Raw genomic sequence first — 15,965 nt, 5'->3', positions numbered from 1 at the left:
CTAGAAAGGAAGGCAAAGCATTTTCTAATCAGTGTGCTAAGATTACAGATTTCAGCTGTTTGTACTAACTGAAGTTAGTTTATAGTTTATTGCTGTAAAACAATAAATTTACATTCAAAATATCTTTCACAAACAAATCTCTATTAAAACTACATTGTGTCATTGTTCTTTGACCCAAGTTTTCAGCTTACATGTGTCTGCACTTAAATAAATTTTTAATGCGTGCATCCATTGATTTGACAGAAATGGACACAGCTGCATTTTATAAACTGAAGGATATGTTTAAGTAATAATTATCCAGTCATCCACTGAATGTCTCAAATATCCAAGTAGAATTTGGATAGGATATTGCTTGTGAATTTACTATGTTGAGTTCATAGTGCTGGAATAATCTTAAAAAATCCTTTATTAATCCTAATTAATCCTATTAATCCTAATCATTACCCTGAATTTATTTTTCTGTTTTGTAACAAGAATTTGAGGCTTGACTTTACTACCATTAGAGATATATAAATGTTTTGGCATAGTTGGTTCTCGTACTTTGCCAGCTATGCTCTTCAGATTAATGCTTGTCTTACGTCTCAGTATCTTTTTGATGCCTTCTGGAAAACATTGTATTCTACATCAGTTATACAAGTTATACAAACTAGATATTTATTATGTCATTCCTTCCTTAGAGCAGATTCTTCCATCAATAATGTAGATAGATGACTAAGAAATAGCTCCAGCAGGGTGCTCCTTTATGCTGTCTGTTTACCTGAAACCACATTTAGTTTTTCTGGTGATTCAACTGTTGATGTTAGTGCACAAGAAGTACAGTGGATATACCAGAATTTCAAGCCTTGAGATAAATTCCTGTCACCTTTGAGTATCTGAAGAGACAAGATTTCCCTGTAATCTACTGTAAGTCTGTTTTGAAAACAAGAAAGTCTGATACAATCTTAAAAATACACTACCCCATTCATGAAAATATTTACTCCAAGTTATTTTAGTTGAATATATGCTTGGTCTCTAATTTGAGGCACTTTGACTAGGTCATAGACATCTGGTTGGGCCAGCTGACAAATTCGCCCTGGATTTATTTGGACATTCTTGAACATGTGAAACAAGTTTCCAACATCATTTGGTTTGTTAAAGTCCTGGATTTGTATGAATTAACTTGGATTTACTTGATTTCTGTATTATGTTTTTTTTTTTTTTTTAGGCAGATGCTTTGCTGGTCAGCAGTTACTGACTGGTCTTGGGTGAAGAAAAATATTTAGTATTAAACTATTGGTATTTGGCTCTTTACCTGTTCTTATTAGTTTCCTGATTTACTGAGGTTCTCCTGAAGGGAGGTAGAAATGTGGGGAAGAAGTGGATGCTTGGATAGATAAATGTCTGGCTTGTGTCTCGCTTGCTTGTAGAAGTCGGATACTCTGAGCTTGACACACTTTCTTAAACAACTGCAGCAGATAGTGGCACAGCAGAAAATCCAGCTTTCTTCCCCAGATGTCTGTTGTGGTTCTACAGGATACTTGTCATACTGAATAAAGGCAATTCATATGCTGATAGATTATTTTTTTTTAATTTCCTGTTAGCACCACTTCTTTAGCAACCGTGCAAACTTCCATATCAGTGCATGATGTTAAAAAAGGAATAATTGTAGAGAACATTGTTGAAATGTTGTCATTAGAGGTGTTAATGATAAAGAGTATACTCATCTGTCTGAAAGCTGAATTTTAAAACGGACAAAGTATTGTGTGTCTTCTTCAAGAAAGATCCTGATTGTCGATTAATGGCTTTACAAAAAAATATAGTAGAACGTTCTGTCAGCAGTCGTTCTCCTGAATGAGAAAGTCAGGCATTCAGTGGGGGAGGAGTTTTGCCTTCTTTTTACTAAATCTAAGTCTCTTTTGTCTTGCCGCACAAAAAAAGTGTGCAGTTGAGGCAGGTGGATGTATTGAGTCTTTAGTTCTGTGGATTTGGAGGCTGTTATTCAGCCACAGTTGGTACTTCATCATCTCTCGCTTTTTAAAAAGCCATCTTAGGATGGTTTGATCATCTTGGTTTTGCTTTGGCTGTTCACAGTTTTAACTCTAGCACTTAATGCCTACAGAAGATTATGCAATGAGTTCATGGGTATTCAAGTTTTCTTTACATCTCTGTGTGGTGCGTATATTTATGCAGAATATTCATTCTGGATCCTCAGTCCGTTTTCATCGTTTTTTCTTTTATGTGCTTTTGGCATGTGAGTTGTGGTGGTTGGTGGCAGAGTTCTTCTAGCCTGTTGACAGCAACAAAGCTCATGCCATCAGTTGTCATCTCTGTTTCACAACTGGTAAGTGTGCAGTTGCACATAAAATTTTATTGAAATATTTTTCCCAAATGTTTTTACTGTGAAGTATTCTTTCTGTTCTGAGGGAAAATATGCCACCTGTATGGGTCCGTTTGTAGATTTTTATACTTGGCTTCTGTTGGAATTAACTAAAAATTCCATCAGAATTTATGAAATTTACAAAAAGTAAAAAAAAGCTACAACTGAAAATAAAAAAGGCAGTTTCTGTAGACTTTTGTTTATATTACTTTGCTGTGATATTTTTGCTGATGCACAGTCTATAGCAGTTCTTTCCTATTCATGTTATTTGCGTTACCCAGAAACAAAACTGTGGATCTGAGTACCTCTGATGAGAATATTTGGATGCTGGAGTCCATGCTAGCAGCAGTCAATGCTCCACTACTGCATGCTCTTAAGTATGACTTCTCTATTTATAATGTTATCCACAGATGTATTCTTCCTTTGGTAGTTCTGCTGATACCATGCCTGCACATTTAACCTGTAACAAAAATATTCTGCAAGCTAAGTGTCAGGTTAATTGACAGGACATTAACCCGCTCTTGTTTTCTAACAAAACTGATAGCTGCATGCCCACGTGGAGGGGGTCATGGAAAAAACAGTTATGGAAAGGTTATCATCTTATAGAGCTACCTGATTAGAAGTAGCGCTTCTAGTTTAAATAACACCTATTTGTATTTTTGCTTTTTTACTTCTTATTCATGGAAGTAAATATCAGTAGTTCCTAGCTTTCAGAAATGTTTCTAGGTTATGATTTCTCTTGTTTTGTGTGTTTGGGGTGAGGAGGGATCCCTCCTCTGGTTACTGACTGAGCATGCCTCTACTTATTTGGGTATTTAAAGAAATGTTTCTCCAACAGTCTAAACTGTCAGCAGGCATGACTTCTGGAGGGGGAGACTGAGGAGGGCAAAACCTTATTATTATACTTGTACTTTCTGTGCTAAAATAGTTTGGTTCCCTGATGCTTACCCTTTTGGTATATGGAGGAAAAACAAGCCGTGGATCATAACTTGAGCTGTTCAATGTGTTCTGACAGCAGTTTTAAAATAATAGCCAGAACCAGAGGAATAAATAATTCTTCCGTGCAATGTCCTTTCTAAAGAACTATAAAATGGAACAAAGGCTTGTAGGTGATCTCTGAAGAAAGTAGCTCTGGGAACCTGATAATTCGTAAGCAGTTTGTGAGCAGAAACTTGATCAGTTCTTGTGCAGTTCAGTTGTTTTCTTGATGAACCTACATTTTTAACACTCAAGTTCTGCTGAAGAGATCTTTTGTTAGAAAAATGCAAACCTCTTACAACCCCAGGATAAACTTAAATACATTTACACATGTTCACATTTTTGGCTTACTCCATTTGTTACCTGCAATGATTCTTTCCTTCTGCTTGATTCCTGCCTGTATTGTGTGAGGGCCAGGATCTACTGCTTGCAGCTGTGTACCAGTGCTAGTGCTAAAATTTGTTGCCTTGTGCTACAGTATCCACCACTTAACTCTTGGCTGTGAGTCAGCTGACAGAGTAGAGCTGCTTTCGAAGGGTGGAAGTCAGAACGGTAAGGATCTCCTTGCTATTTGCGCGTAACTAAAAGTCTTCCATATTGAGCGGAACTTTGTTGTTGCTGTAAGTTGATTAGCAAACTTGGCTAATAGTTTGATTTTTGTAACAGGATTTCATTAATTTTTGTAATGGTATTTGTTTGATTTTTGCAATAGGATTTGGTAAACAAGTAGCTTGTGCCCTGGAGAAAGATATTCTGGATTTCTGAAGTTTTTTATTCATCTGAGGAGATGGAAGCTATGGGTTATATCGGTTCTTGAGATTAAAAAAGGAGAGCCCTAGGTACTGGAGCACGATGTACCAAGAAGGACTTTTAACAACTGGAGACTGAACATTAAGGCTGCATCTCATTTATATCTTATTTCTCTCTTCCTTTAGTCGTGCCTCCATGTCATGCACACTCACACACACACACCCCTGCCACACATCCCCCTCCCCAAAGTCAGAGAATGAGGTGCATAAAAGAAGCAATAATATGATTTTGTTGTTCGCATTGTGAGCACATGATAGTGAAAGTGCTCTGTGGGTTGTATCTTAAAGAATAAAAATTTCACTTAATTGCATGTCCAGGTAAAGCATCTTCTAGGGTAAGAGAAGAGAATCTAAGTTAAGGACCATAGCTAAATGAAGCTTGCTTTTCTTTTTTTTTTTCCCTAACTTCATTGTCAAACTTAAGAAAACTTTTTTTTTTCCTAATTATTTTTAATTTTTATTTTCTTATTCCATTTGTTATCCTGCAGATTCTAATTTCAGCTGTCTTGGAGCTTAAACAGCTGATACTGCTTGTGACTGTTGTGCAACAGATGTTTAGGGAAAGAGTGGTTGTGTGACATAACTGAGTGGTTGAGTTGGATGGACATAGAAGTGCTTTGACTTTGCAGCAGGACTAATCAAAGCAATGAAGAAAAGAGTCTCATGGTTACTGGATTAGTTATGCTGCTGATGCAGATGCCATATGACACTGTGTCATATGTGTAGACAAGGAGTCTAGTATCAACTTCAGCTATAGTTTTTGCTTTTAGTACTGTTTTCTGGAAATTGTTCAAGAATCCAATTGCTATATTTTGATTTGAGCTAAAATTTACATTTTACTCACACTCCTGGTATGTCCTTCCAATACTTATATATGGTTTCCATTTCTTGCAATGGAGTCTTCAGAGAGCCTGGAAGCCCTTCTCTGCATATATGTCCTTCAGAAAATCTGTTTGAAGCCAGGTGTCCAGAGCTGCATTGAGTACCACATCAGTGTCTCAAGATGTTTTGGAGGTAGTATTTGGATGTAACTAATGCAAACATCTTGATCTCATGCGGCTACTTCATGCTTACAGCATTGGTGCCAACTCATTTCCAACTGAAATTCATAGCAAAAATTTTACAGGGGTCAACCCAAATGATCCTTTCATGGTTGACTTCAGTTTGTCATTCTTCTGTCCATCAGATAACGTAATTTGTCCTGTGGTACGTTGCTTTCTTGTATTTCTAAATGTTTTATCATTCAGATATTTAAACTGGTGTTGCATACTTAATAACTGCTAATAATCTCTTTCTAAGCTAATATTATGCTCCTCTGTCTCAGTTACTGTCATGTCTGTGCCCCATGCATATTGTCTTCCAGTATCTCTGCCTTCACTAGTAGCAGCTGATGCTTTGACAAGATTCATGTGGCTGACTGCAGATATTGTAGCATGTGAAATTTTAGGTCTGGGATTTGATTCTCTTCAGTGATAAATTTCTTGCAGGAGGATGAAGTTATATTAAGTTGAATAAGTTGCTTGAGCTTTTGTTTCTATTGTGGAAGTTTATTTTCTTATGAGTTTTGCTATCTTTATATTACCTCTTAATATTGTCATGCCTACTGAAAACTGAATTAAAGCATGTGTTTAGGTGATTTTCATTTTTCTTTTGTAATGCTGTATACATACTACCTTTATTCATACAGTATAACTTAGGTTTTTATGTTTTACGTTTAATGAGAAGCTTAGTTTTTTGTTTTGGTGGGTTGAATGTAAACCTGAAGAATATAGTTTGGAAGGTACAGTTTGGTTTTGAATTGACAAAATATTCCTTCATAGTTGAATGAACATTCTTTGTCAGGTCACCTATTCCTTGCTTTCTGTTTAATTATAAGCTTTCCTGTGTGTTGTTTTCTGTTTTGGTGTGGGGTGGTTTGCTTTTTTTTTTTTTTTTAAAATAAGTTTGGGGTTTTTTTTAGGTTTTCTCTTTTTGTTTTAGCAGTTCTCTGCCTTTTAGACAATGAGTTTTTTTCCCTCTTTAGATATATTTCTAGCTTTACCTATCTGTTTATAGCTCCTTTAGACTTTGAGGGATTGCAGTGGGAAGTAACGAAGAACAGTGGCTCTGTGGTGAGGAGGAGGCCCTGCATTTCTCTTTGTCAGGAGCATTAAAGGTCTGGTGGTCTGCTCAGACTATCTTGGGTTCTTTTGCCACTGTGGTACCTGTAATGACTCTTGTTATCACAGTGCAGCCTTGTGCTAATTCCTGAATCTTGCCTGTTGCAGAACAGACAGCACCATCTGGCAAATGAGTTATATTTCTTTGGTGTTGGCTAGTATGTGCCTTAGCTAACATTGTTGTTATGTACACAAGTCTTCTAGGCATACTGAGGTGCTTGCATGTGTACCAAACTGCAGGGAAGAACTGTGAGTGTGATCAGCCCTCGCCCTGATGGTGAGTGGTATGAATACTGGTACATGGTGCTGAGTGTAGTACCTGTATGCCTCTGGGGGACCTTCGGTGGTAATTCAGACAGTGCCAAACAATGCTGGAAAAAATACACTTCCAGTTAAGAATTAAAGAGCTTGAATTCAGAATGAGATTTCAGTCAGTGGCTCCAAGATTTCATTGAAGCATCTTGAGGTCCTGGTATGGAATAGTTAAACCTAGCTAGGCTGTATTATGCATGGGGGAGTGAAGATTCCAGGTTTAGAAAGAAATAGCTTTTTCTGTACTGTTTGTGAAAATACCAGTGAGAGTTTCCAAAAGATGAAGAGCTCAGGTTGATTGTCTTTAGAACCAATTTTTTGGTTCCTACTGTTCTTTGGACCCCAGAGTCTTTGGTAGTAAGTCTGCAGAGCGATCTGTGGTCAAAACAAATGACATTTAGTACTGACATTATCAATAAAAACAGAAAGGATATTGGTCATCATGACTCTTAAGCTATTCATAAAATGGCACTGTGGCTTTGTTTCCTCAAAGCTTTTGTACTGTTCTGGACAGGAAGTTTTTAATGTAATTTTAGAGTAATCTTTTAAATGCCACTTGTACAATATTTTTTTGGGATAGTGCTTGACCCAAGCTGAGACAAGAATATCCCTGGATTCCGCTGTAGAAGGGAGTCAGGCTTAGGTGTCCTGTTAGGCACCTATCAGAGTCCAGTACAGTGACCAGAGTGTAATGTTTAATATTAAATTTATTATTTGAAGATAGTTGATGTTACAGAGGATTTCTAATTCAGCAGAGTGTTACAAAAGATACTAAATCACAATGTAAATGCAGGTTAAACTAGGCAAAATCAATTGCAATATAAAGTTCACAATGCCAAAATCTGATCCCCATTACTGCTCTCCAGAATATGCTCGCTGTCACAATGTTGGGCAACCCCAGTCACCAGGAAGGAATACATGTATTGAAGCTAGCTTAAACCTGTTGCTCTCTTTGACATTCGTTTATTAATTACTTGGGTTTTGCACTCAGTTGGGCTGAACCACTTTTTCACTCCCCCCACCCCCCCATGTGGTCTAGTTAACTTAGGGAGACATTCAGGTTTTTTAAGGAACTCTGGGAGAAACGTTTACACCACTAGTTGATTCACACAACTAATATAGTCATTTGATCCACTCAACTGACATAGCTGCTCATCTAAAACAAAGGCCACCCTCTTGTCCTCTTTGTGCTAAGTGCAGCTTCTTTGCAACAGCTGTGCTCAGTCACACCCTGCATTGTTCTCTGAGCATCAGCAATGTGACCATGAAGCTCATCTTCACAGAGCTGCCTTCCATTTTGGGGTTTATAGGTCAGTCACTACAATGGTATGATCATCAAGTCATCAAAACCTTGAATGAATTTCCCGGGAAAACACGGGCTCACTGAAGATAGCCAACCCTGCTTGGTTGTGCTGGTTTGGCTGGGGTAAAGTTAATTTTCTTCATAATAGTATGGGGCAATGTTTTTGGTTTTGTGCTAGAAACAGCGTTGATAACACAGCAGTGTTTTAGTTACTGTTGAGCAATGCTTACACAGGGTCAAGGCCTTTCCTGTTTCTCACACAGCCCCACCAGCGAGGTTAGCCAGGGGTGCACAAGTTGCTGGGAGGGAACACAGCCAGGATAGATGACCCCAGCTGATCAAAGGGATATCCCATACTGTATGATGTCATGTTCAGCATGTAAAGCTGGGGGAGGAAGGGAGGGACATCTGGAGTGATGGGATTTATCTTCCCAAGTAACCTTTTCATGTGATAGAGCCCTGCTGTCCTGGAGATGGCAGAAGACTTGCGTGCTGAAGGGAAGTAGTGGATGAATTCCTTATTTTGCTTTGCTTGCACACGTGGCTTTTGCTTTACATATTAAATTGTCTTTATTTCACCCCATGATTTTTTTTACTTTTAGCCCATCCAGGGGGAGTAAGTGAGCAGCTGTGTGGTGCTTAGTTGCTGGCTGGGGTTAAACCACAGTGTTAGTCCAGACATTTTAATTCTTTGGGTATAATGAATCTTTTTCAGTATTTTTAGTTAATTTTTTTTTTACTGTACAGCACTCATGGCATGGAGAGGTAGGAAGCTACCACATAGCGTCTCTAGGCTTCAGGTTGGCATAAATGCATGCGTAAGTATTTTATGTGTTGTGTAAAGCACTTTCAATTCCACTTGAATGCATTTCTGAGCACAAAGGCATTTATTAAATTGAAGAGGAGAAACAGACTGGAAGTTAAAATTGCCCCATGTAATTCAGTTTTTGTAATTGGATATACAGGCTATGCAGTGAAAACTGACTCACTGCTGTAGTTCAGCAACATTCATTTTGTATATCCAGATATGTTGCTCTAAACAGCTCTGCTGTTGATCACTTTCTGATATTGCTGTTTACTGCTTATTTTGGTGTTGAGCAGAATGGTAGTATAGCAAGCAAATTTTTTATTTATTCCAGTGTTAAGGTTGTGGGGTTTTGTTGTTATTTTTTTCAGTATTTGTTTTAAATGATACACTGGCCAAAATTGTTGCTGTGATTTTTCGTTGTTGTGGGAGTTGTGATATTCTCATGTCTAATGCAGCATTGAAAAGTACATTTTAAATGCTGCAAATTCTGGAACTTTTAAGTTGATAAATGCTGGCTTATAGCAGTTCAGTATTAATTCTGCCCCTTACTGTATCTCCATGAAGTGGGAAAAAGTATATATGTATTCAAACATACTGTTGTAATGTACCAGTGGGTGCCAAATTAAGATTGCATGGACAGCTTTAGTTATGATACAGCCTGACTGGCAGATGTTCTATTTTGTAATATCAGTTTCCTTTGCATGTAGGCTTGTCCAAGTGACTTTCTTTCATTTTTAAAACATGTAAAAAAAAAAAGTTAAAAATCCCTCATAGGAGTCTCTTCTCTGCATGTTGACCAGTTTCAGCCATGCTTGACTAAGGGACAGACATCACAGTCAGTAACTGGGTAGAAAAGGAAAACCTGAATCGGTGTGTGCCACCACTGTATCTCCAGGAACCGTTCTCTGAAATGGAAAGTCTATCACGCAGTTGCTAGGCTTACTGATCCCATTTAGCCTGCTGTTGGGTGATTGAGCACATGCTGTGTTGAGACAGCACACTGCCTGTCTATCACTCAGAATGGGTGGGCAGGTGTAAACAAAGCTTGTAATAGCTAAGGAAACGGTAGCAAACTGGAGCTGTTATGTTAAGGGACCAAGGGGGTATGGCTTGAGGTAGCATATTAGGAAATGGCTTCTGTGATGTGCATAACTTCTTTTAAATAGCAGCATCTAAATACCTCAGCAAAAACCCCTCCAAACTTCAGTTTTCACTTACCTTTGGTCAGAAACATTTCTTCCTCAATTCTCTTCCTTCCTACACCCCATTAGTATGGGGAGGGGGAACGACTGAAGTAAATGTGACACAAGCATGAAATATATAATCTTAAACTAAAGATTGGCCTAGTATGGTACAATTATGAGCAAGATAGTATGATGAAATTACGCAGTGTCAAATTTCCTTATGATTCCCGTGGCTAAATACAAATTTTTAAAGGGTAGGGTTTTTTTTCAGCAGAGATGGTGATTAAAATGGGACAGGTGTACTATTTTGAGCACGTGGAGGGCCTGAAAATGGTTTTGGAGGTGTGATTCCTCTTGTCCTCTACTGAGAACAATAATTCTCGTAAGCATAAATGAGAATTATAGCACATCAGTTGGTTTCATTTCCTTGCTTTTCAGTTCAGTAAATGAAAAGGCTATAGGAAAGGGGATTTGGTGACCTGAGCATTTGAAGGTATTCCACATAAGACAATCTGAGGGTAATTGAGATAGAAAAGGACATGATAGCAGTGACACTCAAGCCAAAGATGAGTTAATTCTTTCCCTTCATATGGCCTGTTAGTATAATACCAGCTATAATGTAAGTGCAGTTAAGTGTATTTTTAGTGGTGGAAACACAATCTTAATTCTAGCCTGTGGGCTAGGAGTATAATGTTAAAGGAAAATGTAGCATCTTTGTCCTGTGAATGAGACAGTTACATCTTTTTTTTTTTAGGAAAAAAAAAAACAACAGGGTATAATGTGGAATGGCTGTTCTGAACTGCAGAAGTACAGCTCAACATAGTTCAGATGGGGACTCTTATTACCCCAAAATATCTAGAACCTGTAGAGTTTGACTGAGCTTTGCAGTGTGGCTAGCTTTCAGTTGCTCTTCTTTCTGTATTGCATTCCTGTGATGACACTTTAAAGTTACTGCTTCTTTTGAGGCTATTTTATTTTTTCAGTTTTGCAGTTTCTCACCTTCCAGGCTTGTTTATCTGACATACCTGGTTTAGATCACTTGGAGATAGAGCTTTTTGGAATACTTTATTTCGTTACATAGAGGGCTTACGTATGAGTTGCTGTAATACTGTTTTGTCATGCGTTATTTGTTACCTGTTACTTACTTTCTCTATTCACGACTGTGTTAATAGTTCTGAGTTAAACTACAGACCTAAAGTGATTTTCGTAAATAATAACTTCAGAAACATTTGCACTTGTTATAAACATAGACCTGTGAAAACTGATTTATAATCGTTTTCGCACTAGAGGGCACTAACATCTTGTGAAATGTAAGCCCAAACCAATTTTTACTCTCTCGATAACACCTAAGTGTTGGGTAGTCTTACTGATTTTGTAGTGGATGCCAAAATTTTCTATTTCTTTGTAGCCTTTTCTCTGTAGAAATGAAAAGCAATAGTTTTCTTGCCAGGATACATTAAAAGTTAGTGCGTGGAGTTTTTCTTTGTATAGGGTTTGTTTGTTTGCTTTTACTAAACAATTTGAGTAATTTGTGGGAAAAAGTGTAAATTCCACTTGTATCTTAAATTGCTTTTAATGAGGGAATTTTAACTTAAAGCTGGTGAATAGGCATATAGGATTGGAAATTATAGGATAACTTCTTATGAAAGTTATCTAATAGGTTACAGCTGGAGTTTACTTTTTAAAGTTGGTAATCAAAGGAAAAGAATCATATGTGAACTGATGTTGCAGGCCTAACTTTAAGTTGGAGTTAATGCATATGTTTACATATCGAAAGTAGTAGGAAAAAGAATATGAAAGTCTGTACTTTCAGTAACTAATGGATAGCAGTGCAACCTGCAATTGCTTATGTCATCTTAAAGCAGCAGGTAATTTCAGAATATGTTTGAATGTAAAGTTTGGATCTCAAAGTGGTTTATTCCTTTTTTTTTTCCTACAGATTTTTATATACTGAATCTTGTTTACGCATGAATAAAATGGTTTCTGATTACTTTTTGCTCTTTGTAGGAATGGTTACTCAGTTGCCTTGGAGATGATCCTGTTGCTGTAAATGTAGGGCTGAACATTAATGGTGGGGGCAGGATGGACCTAATGAACGGACAGTCAAGCTGTGTTAATATTGCAGCTACCGCTTCAGAGGTAAGGATTACAAAACTTAGTTGTTGGATTCCTAAGACCATAAGTACTTAATTTTTTTTTTTAATGCACCAAAATGTAGGTTTTTCTTTTAACAAATCTGGTGCGATAGACTCTTTGTTTTTTGTGTGTTGGTTTCATATGCCCCGGTTTAGATGTGAATAACTTAGTTCTGACCTTTGTATACCAAAATAAAGCATGAGCTAGCATTTACAGCCTTGCCACAGCCAAAGCTGCCTTTTTTACGTTCTCTTCCATCACATCTAGACAAAGAAGTTTTCCTTTTCAAGTTTTAACAATACTAGACGCTCTTAGTGCAATAAGCTGGCAAGGTCTGTGGGAAATGTTCCCTTCTTTGGCGCAGGTACTTGTGTGTGTTGGGGCTGCCTGATACAGTAGCAGTGGAATAAGGATGTTGCCTTTGTCTCTTGGGCTACATTCAGACCTTGGTATGGGCTCCAGTGTAACATATTTATACATGTGTTTATGTTTATATTGTTTATATGTAAACATATTTATACATGTGTTTTGATAGCAGAGCTGCATGTGTGCTGCACACTTGCATGTGCATAGGGAATATGGAAAGTACCACAAACAAGGCAAAAGGAAAACTGGAGTGTTGTGTTATCAAAAGAAATGAAATACTCTCCAGCACAGTTTCACAATTATTGTCAATATTTGAACAAGAAAACTGTCATCAATCTTCAAGAACATTGTTTTTTTTTTTATACTGATTCTTGTACTTACCATTGTGTTATGAATCATTGATTGACCATTTGTTGGCATGCAACTGAAATTTTCTTGGAGAAAAGCTCTCGTTCTCTTCTGCAAGATAGCCTTAAGTGTTTACATGATGTCTGATAAAATAGAGTAAAATATATTTTGGCCAAGTAACATGAATCTGCTTTCTGAAACTGGATTTTTTTTCCCCATCTTGACTAACTGTGAGGAGGGAGAACTTGTAACTGAAATGTTTCTGTAAGTGTGTTGGTTACTGAAAATACCTGTCTGGTGTGGAGTTTTTGGTGTTTTCAAAGTCAATTTTTCAGGGAGATGGTACTATTAGAATAACCTAACTGAAACTGGATACGATTACTAAATATAAGTGCTTTTAACAAACATGCTTAAAAATGGACAGGAGTTTATTTCAGCTGAAGTCTTAAGGAGTTCAGATGTCCTTGTTTCTGTGAGTATGAAGCCAAAGTCAAAATATATGTGATGTAGCCCTAAAATACTGTCTTGTTAGATTTTCAGGAGAAGACACCACCACAGTAGAACTATTTACCAGCATCATTGGCCATGCAGTACCTTCCCTTCTGCCTTGGCATCAGCAGACATGGTGTAGGTGCTACTGAAAGTGCAGTGTAACAGTGCTGAAATTTGACTTCTGCCAGAAGTTATTTGGTAAAGTGGTCATTCATACACACGTTGTGGATATGACCTACAGCCATGGTCTGGAAAACTTCCAGTATTAGCATACACAAACTGTCAGAAAGTGCCTTCCTTATGTGGGTTGAACTCTTAATGTTTTCAGCTTTCTAGGAGGCATGCCTCTGTGATGGTGGCTAGGATAGAGTACTTAAGGATGCATTAGTGACCAACTTAAGACTAGGCAGGTCTTGATATGTGCTGAGTGTTTTTTGCCACAGCTGAGCTGGAGCTCCCAGCAATGGTGAGGTAAAGTTCTGTGCATTGATACTAGTTTTCTTTCTCTTGAATCTTTCCAAACAGTGTATTAGGAAAACTGTTGTGGAGCTGTGTTAGTGTTTACATCAAGGTTGTGCTGTTGCTGAAGAATGTAGGTGCCGTACAGTACTCCAGGCAAGCATACTGTTTGCTGAGGAAGTGTTAAATTTGATATGGGTATTGATTGTAGTAACTGTGGTCTTTCATGATGGTTTTGTCCATGTGTCATCTTAGTTCTTATTTTGTAGTTGAGAGATTGCTTTATACCAGGTTTCTGAAAGTGAGAAGAAACTAAGAAGCAAGAAACATACATTCATAGCCTTTCCAAGGAGAGTGTGTGGCAGCAAAGTGATTGCATGTCATATACTTATTTCTGAAATAAGTATACCTAAGGTTCAGTTGTGAAGCATACATCTGGTTGTGACATCTCAATTTCCATGCCCTTCTTTCCTGTAATGATCAAACAGAATCTAGGTTTGTATCTGTATACTAGAGGAAGAGATTACTTGTATGAAAATAATATGTGAAGCATATGAAGTGTGTTAATTTCATACAAAGGTTTAATTTTTTTAATAGAATCAAATCATAGAATAACTAGAGTTGGAAAGGACCTTAAGATCATCTAGTTCCAACCTCCCTGCTGTGGGCAGGGACACCACACACTAAAACATGTCACTCAAGACTCCATCCAGCCTGGCCTTGAACACTGCCAGGGATGGGGTGTTTGTCACTTCACCATCCTCACAGTAAAGAACTTCTTCCTTATATCTAACCTAAACTTTTTGAACTGTATTTGTATTCTGCAGGGAAGAAAATCTTTATATTGTAGATGAAGAGTCATAGAAAAATATTCTAGGATGTGGTATTTTTTGCAAATGTTAATTACTAGCATTAAAAAATCCAAACAACTTCAAAGCTGAAATAGTTCATACTGAGTGCCTTCAACAGGAACACACATGTAATTTTTTTAAGTTTTAATGCTCCTAAGAGAATTAGGAAGATTGATAATGTTCTTTGATGTTAACTGTTCCTTTTGGATGGGCTTTGTCTTTTTTTCCTCACCACAGTGGTGTTTTTTCTGTTTGCAATTCAGTGTGACTGTATTATTACTGCTGTTAACTTTCCTGTCAGTGAAATTGGAATTTAAATATGCATTGAGAAATAACTGTTTTGTTTTGAGGAACACCTTTGAAATGCATTGAAGTCTGTTTGAGAGTCTCTGATTTAGCAGTCTTGGTCAGCAGAAAGTGTATCCTGTGACTGACTTTTAGTTGATTATTTGCCCAGTAGAAAAATTCTGTGAGCAGTGATGTTTAAGCAGAAATTTTGCTTTTGGGTATGTAAAAAAGAAAAGAAGCAAAATATCATCAGTGGTTTTATTTGTTTCTGCAGAAGAGCAGCAGCTCAGAATCCTTGAGTGACAAAGGATCAGCTGAGCTGAAGAAGAGCTTTGATGCAGTGGTATTTGATGTTCTAAAAGTTACACCAGAAGAATATGCGGTAAGCAATTAAAGTAATTTTTGTTAGCTTGTGTGTGAATCTTCTTGACAGCTTTTCCTCTGATTCTCTGTTTCTGTTTTTTGCATGACTTCTGTTGTCCGTGGGTCTCAAAACTGGATCCTGCACTATAGTTCTTCATTGTCTATATTCTGTTTAGTGTTAAATGATCTTTTTTGGGCTATGATGTCTGTGGGGTTGTTTTTTTTGTTTGTTTTTTTTCCCAACCCACAATCTTACCTGTAGCGTAGACCAGAGATTCTTAAATCAGTATGATGCAGCTTAATTCTGACATGAATATTTCAGTTGTAAGAATAATACTTGACCTGTACTTGTTTTTTTTTTGGAGGTGTCTTTATTTTTTAATTCTGGCAATTCTTATGTCTAGGGAGTGTTTTCTTATTTTGGGTGCACAGGTGCAGGATAATGAGTTGGGTAGCCTGCAGGACCAAGAGCAATGAGAATAACGTTTACTGAAACATCGTGTAACTTTTTAATTTCTAATTTTAATCCTACTTGTAGAGGTTACGATGACACATGGTCTCTCTAAATGATTCAAGTATGTTACTTAGAAAGATTGCTAACAAACTATTGCTCCTACTGCATTTAAAATTCAACTGAAGAGGTTCCTGATGACTTGTCCTGGGGCGACTATCAATACGTGGTAGTATGTATCACAGAATATTCTCATTATATTTGTTTTATTTTTTAATTGTTAATAGCTGTTACAGTTAATT

The 15,965-nt window shown here is 37.3% G+C and overlaps 1 protein-coding gene across 5 annotated transcripts in view; it reads left to right on the top strand.

The window, feature by feature from the left end:
• RALGPS2 (Ral GEF with PH domain and SH3 binding motif 2) overlaps positions 1–15,965 on the top strand; it is a 117,695-nt gene that overhangs the window by 13,626 nt on the left and 88,104 nt on the right. For 4 of the 5 annotated variants that reach the window (XM_061452015.1, XM_061452017.1, XM_061452016.1 and 1 more), the window contains 2 exons: positions 11,917–12,048; positions 15,124–15,231. In XM_061452015.1, coding sequence (XP_061307999.1) covers positions 11,992–12,048; positions 15,124–15,231 — 165 coding nt within the window. In that variant the 5' untranslated portion in view covers positions 11,917–11,991. Of the gene's footprint in view, positions 1–7,839; positions 7,925–11,916; positions 12,049–15,123; positions 15,232–15,965 lie in introns of those variants that run through there. The other variant, XM_061452018.1, reaches the window with a different exon arrangement.

This window comes from Pezoporus flaviventris, unplaced genomic scaffold (genome assembly GCF_033815535.1).
Source record: "Pezoporus flaviventris isolate CSIRO_AGI_PZ_B2104156 unplaced genomic scaffold, CSIRO_AGI_Pfla_v1 ptg000013l, whole genome shotgun sequence".
NCBI classification, from domain to species: Eukaryota; Metazoa; Chordata; class Aves; order Psittaciformes; family Psittacidae; genus Pezoporus; species Pezoporus flaviventris.
Note: the sequence above shows the minus strand (reverse complement) of the source record. Positions and strands in the feature narration are given on the sequence as shown.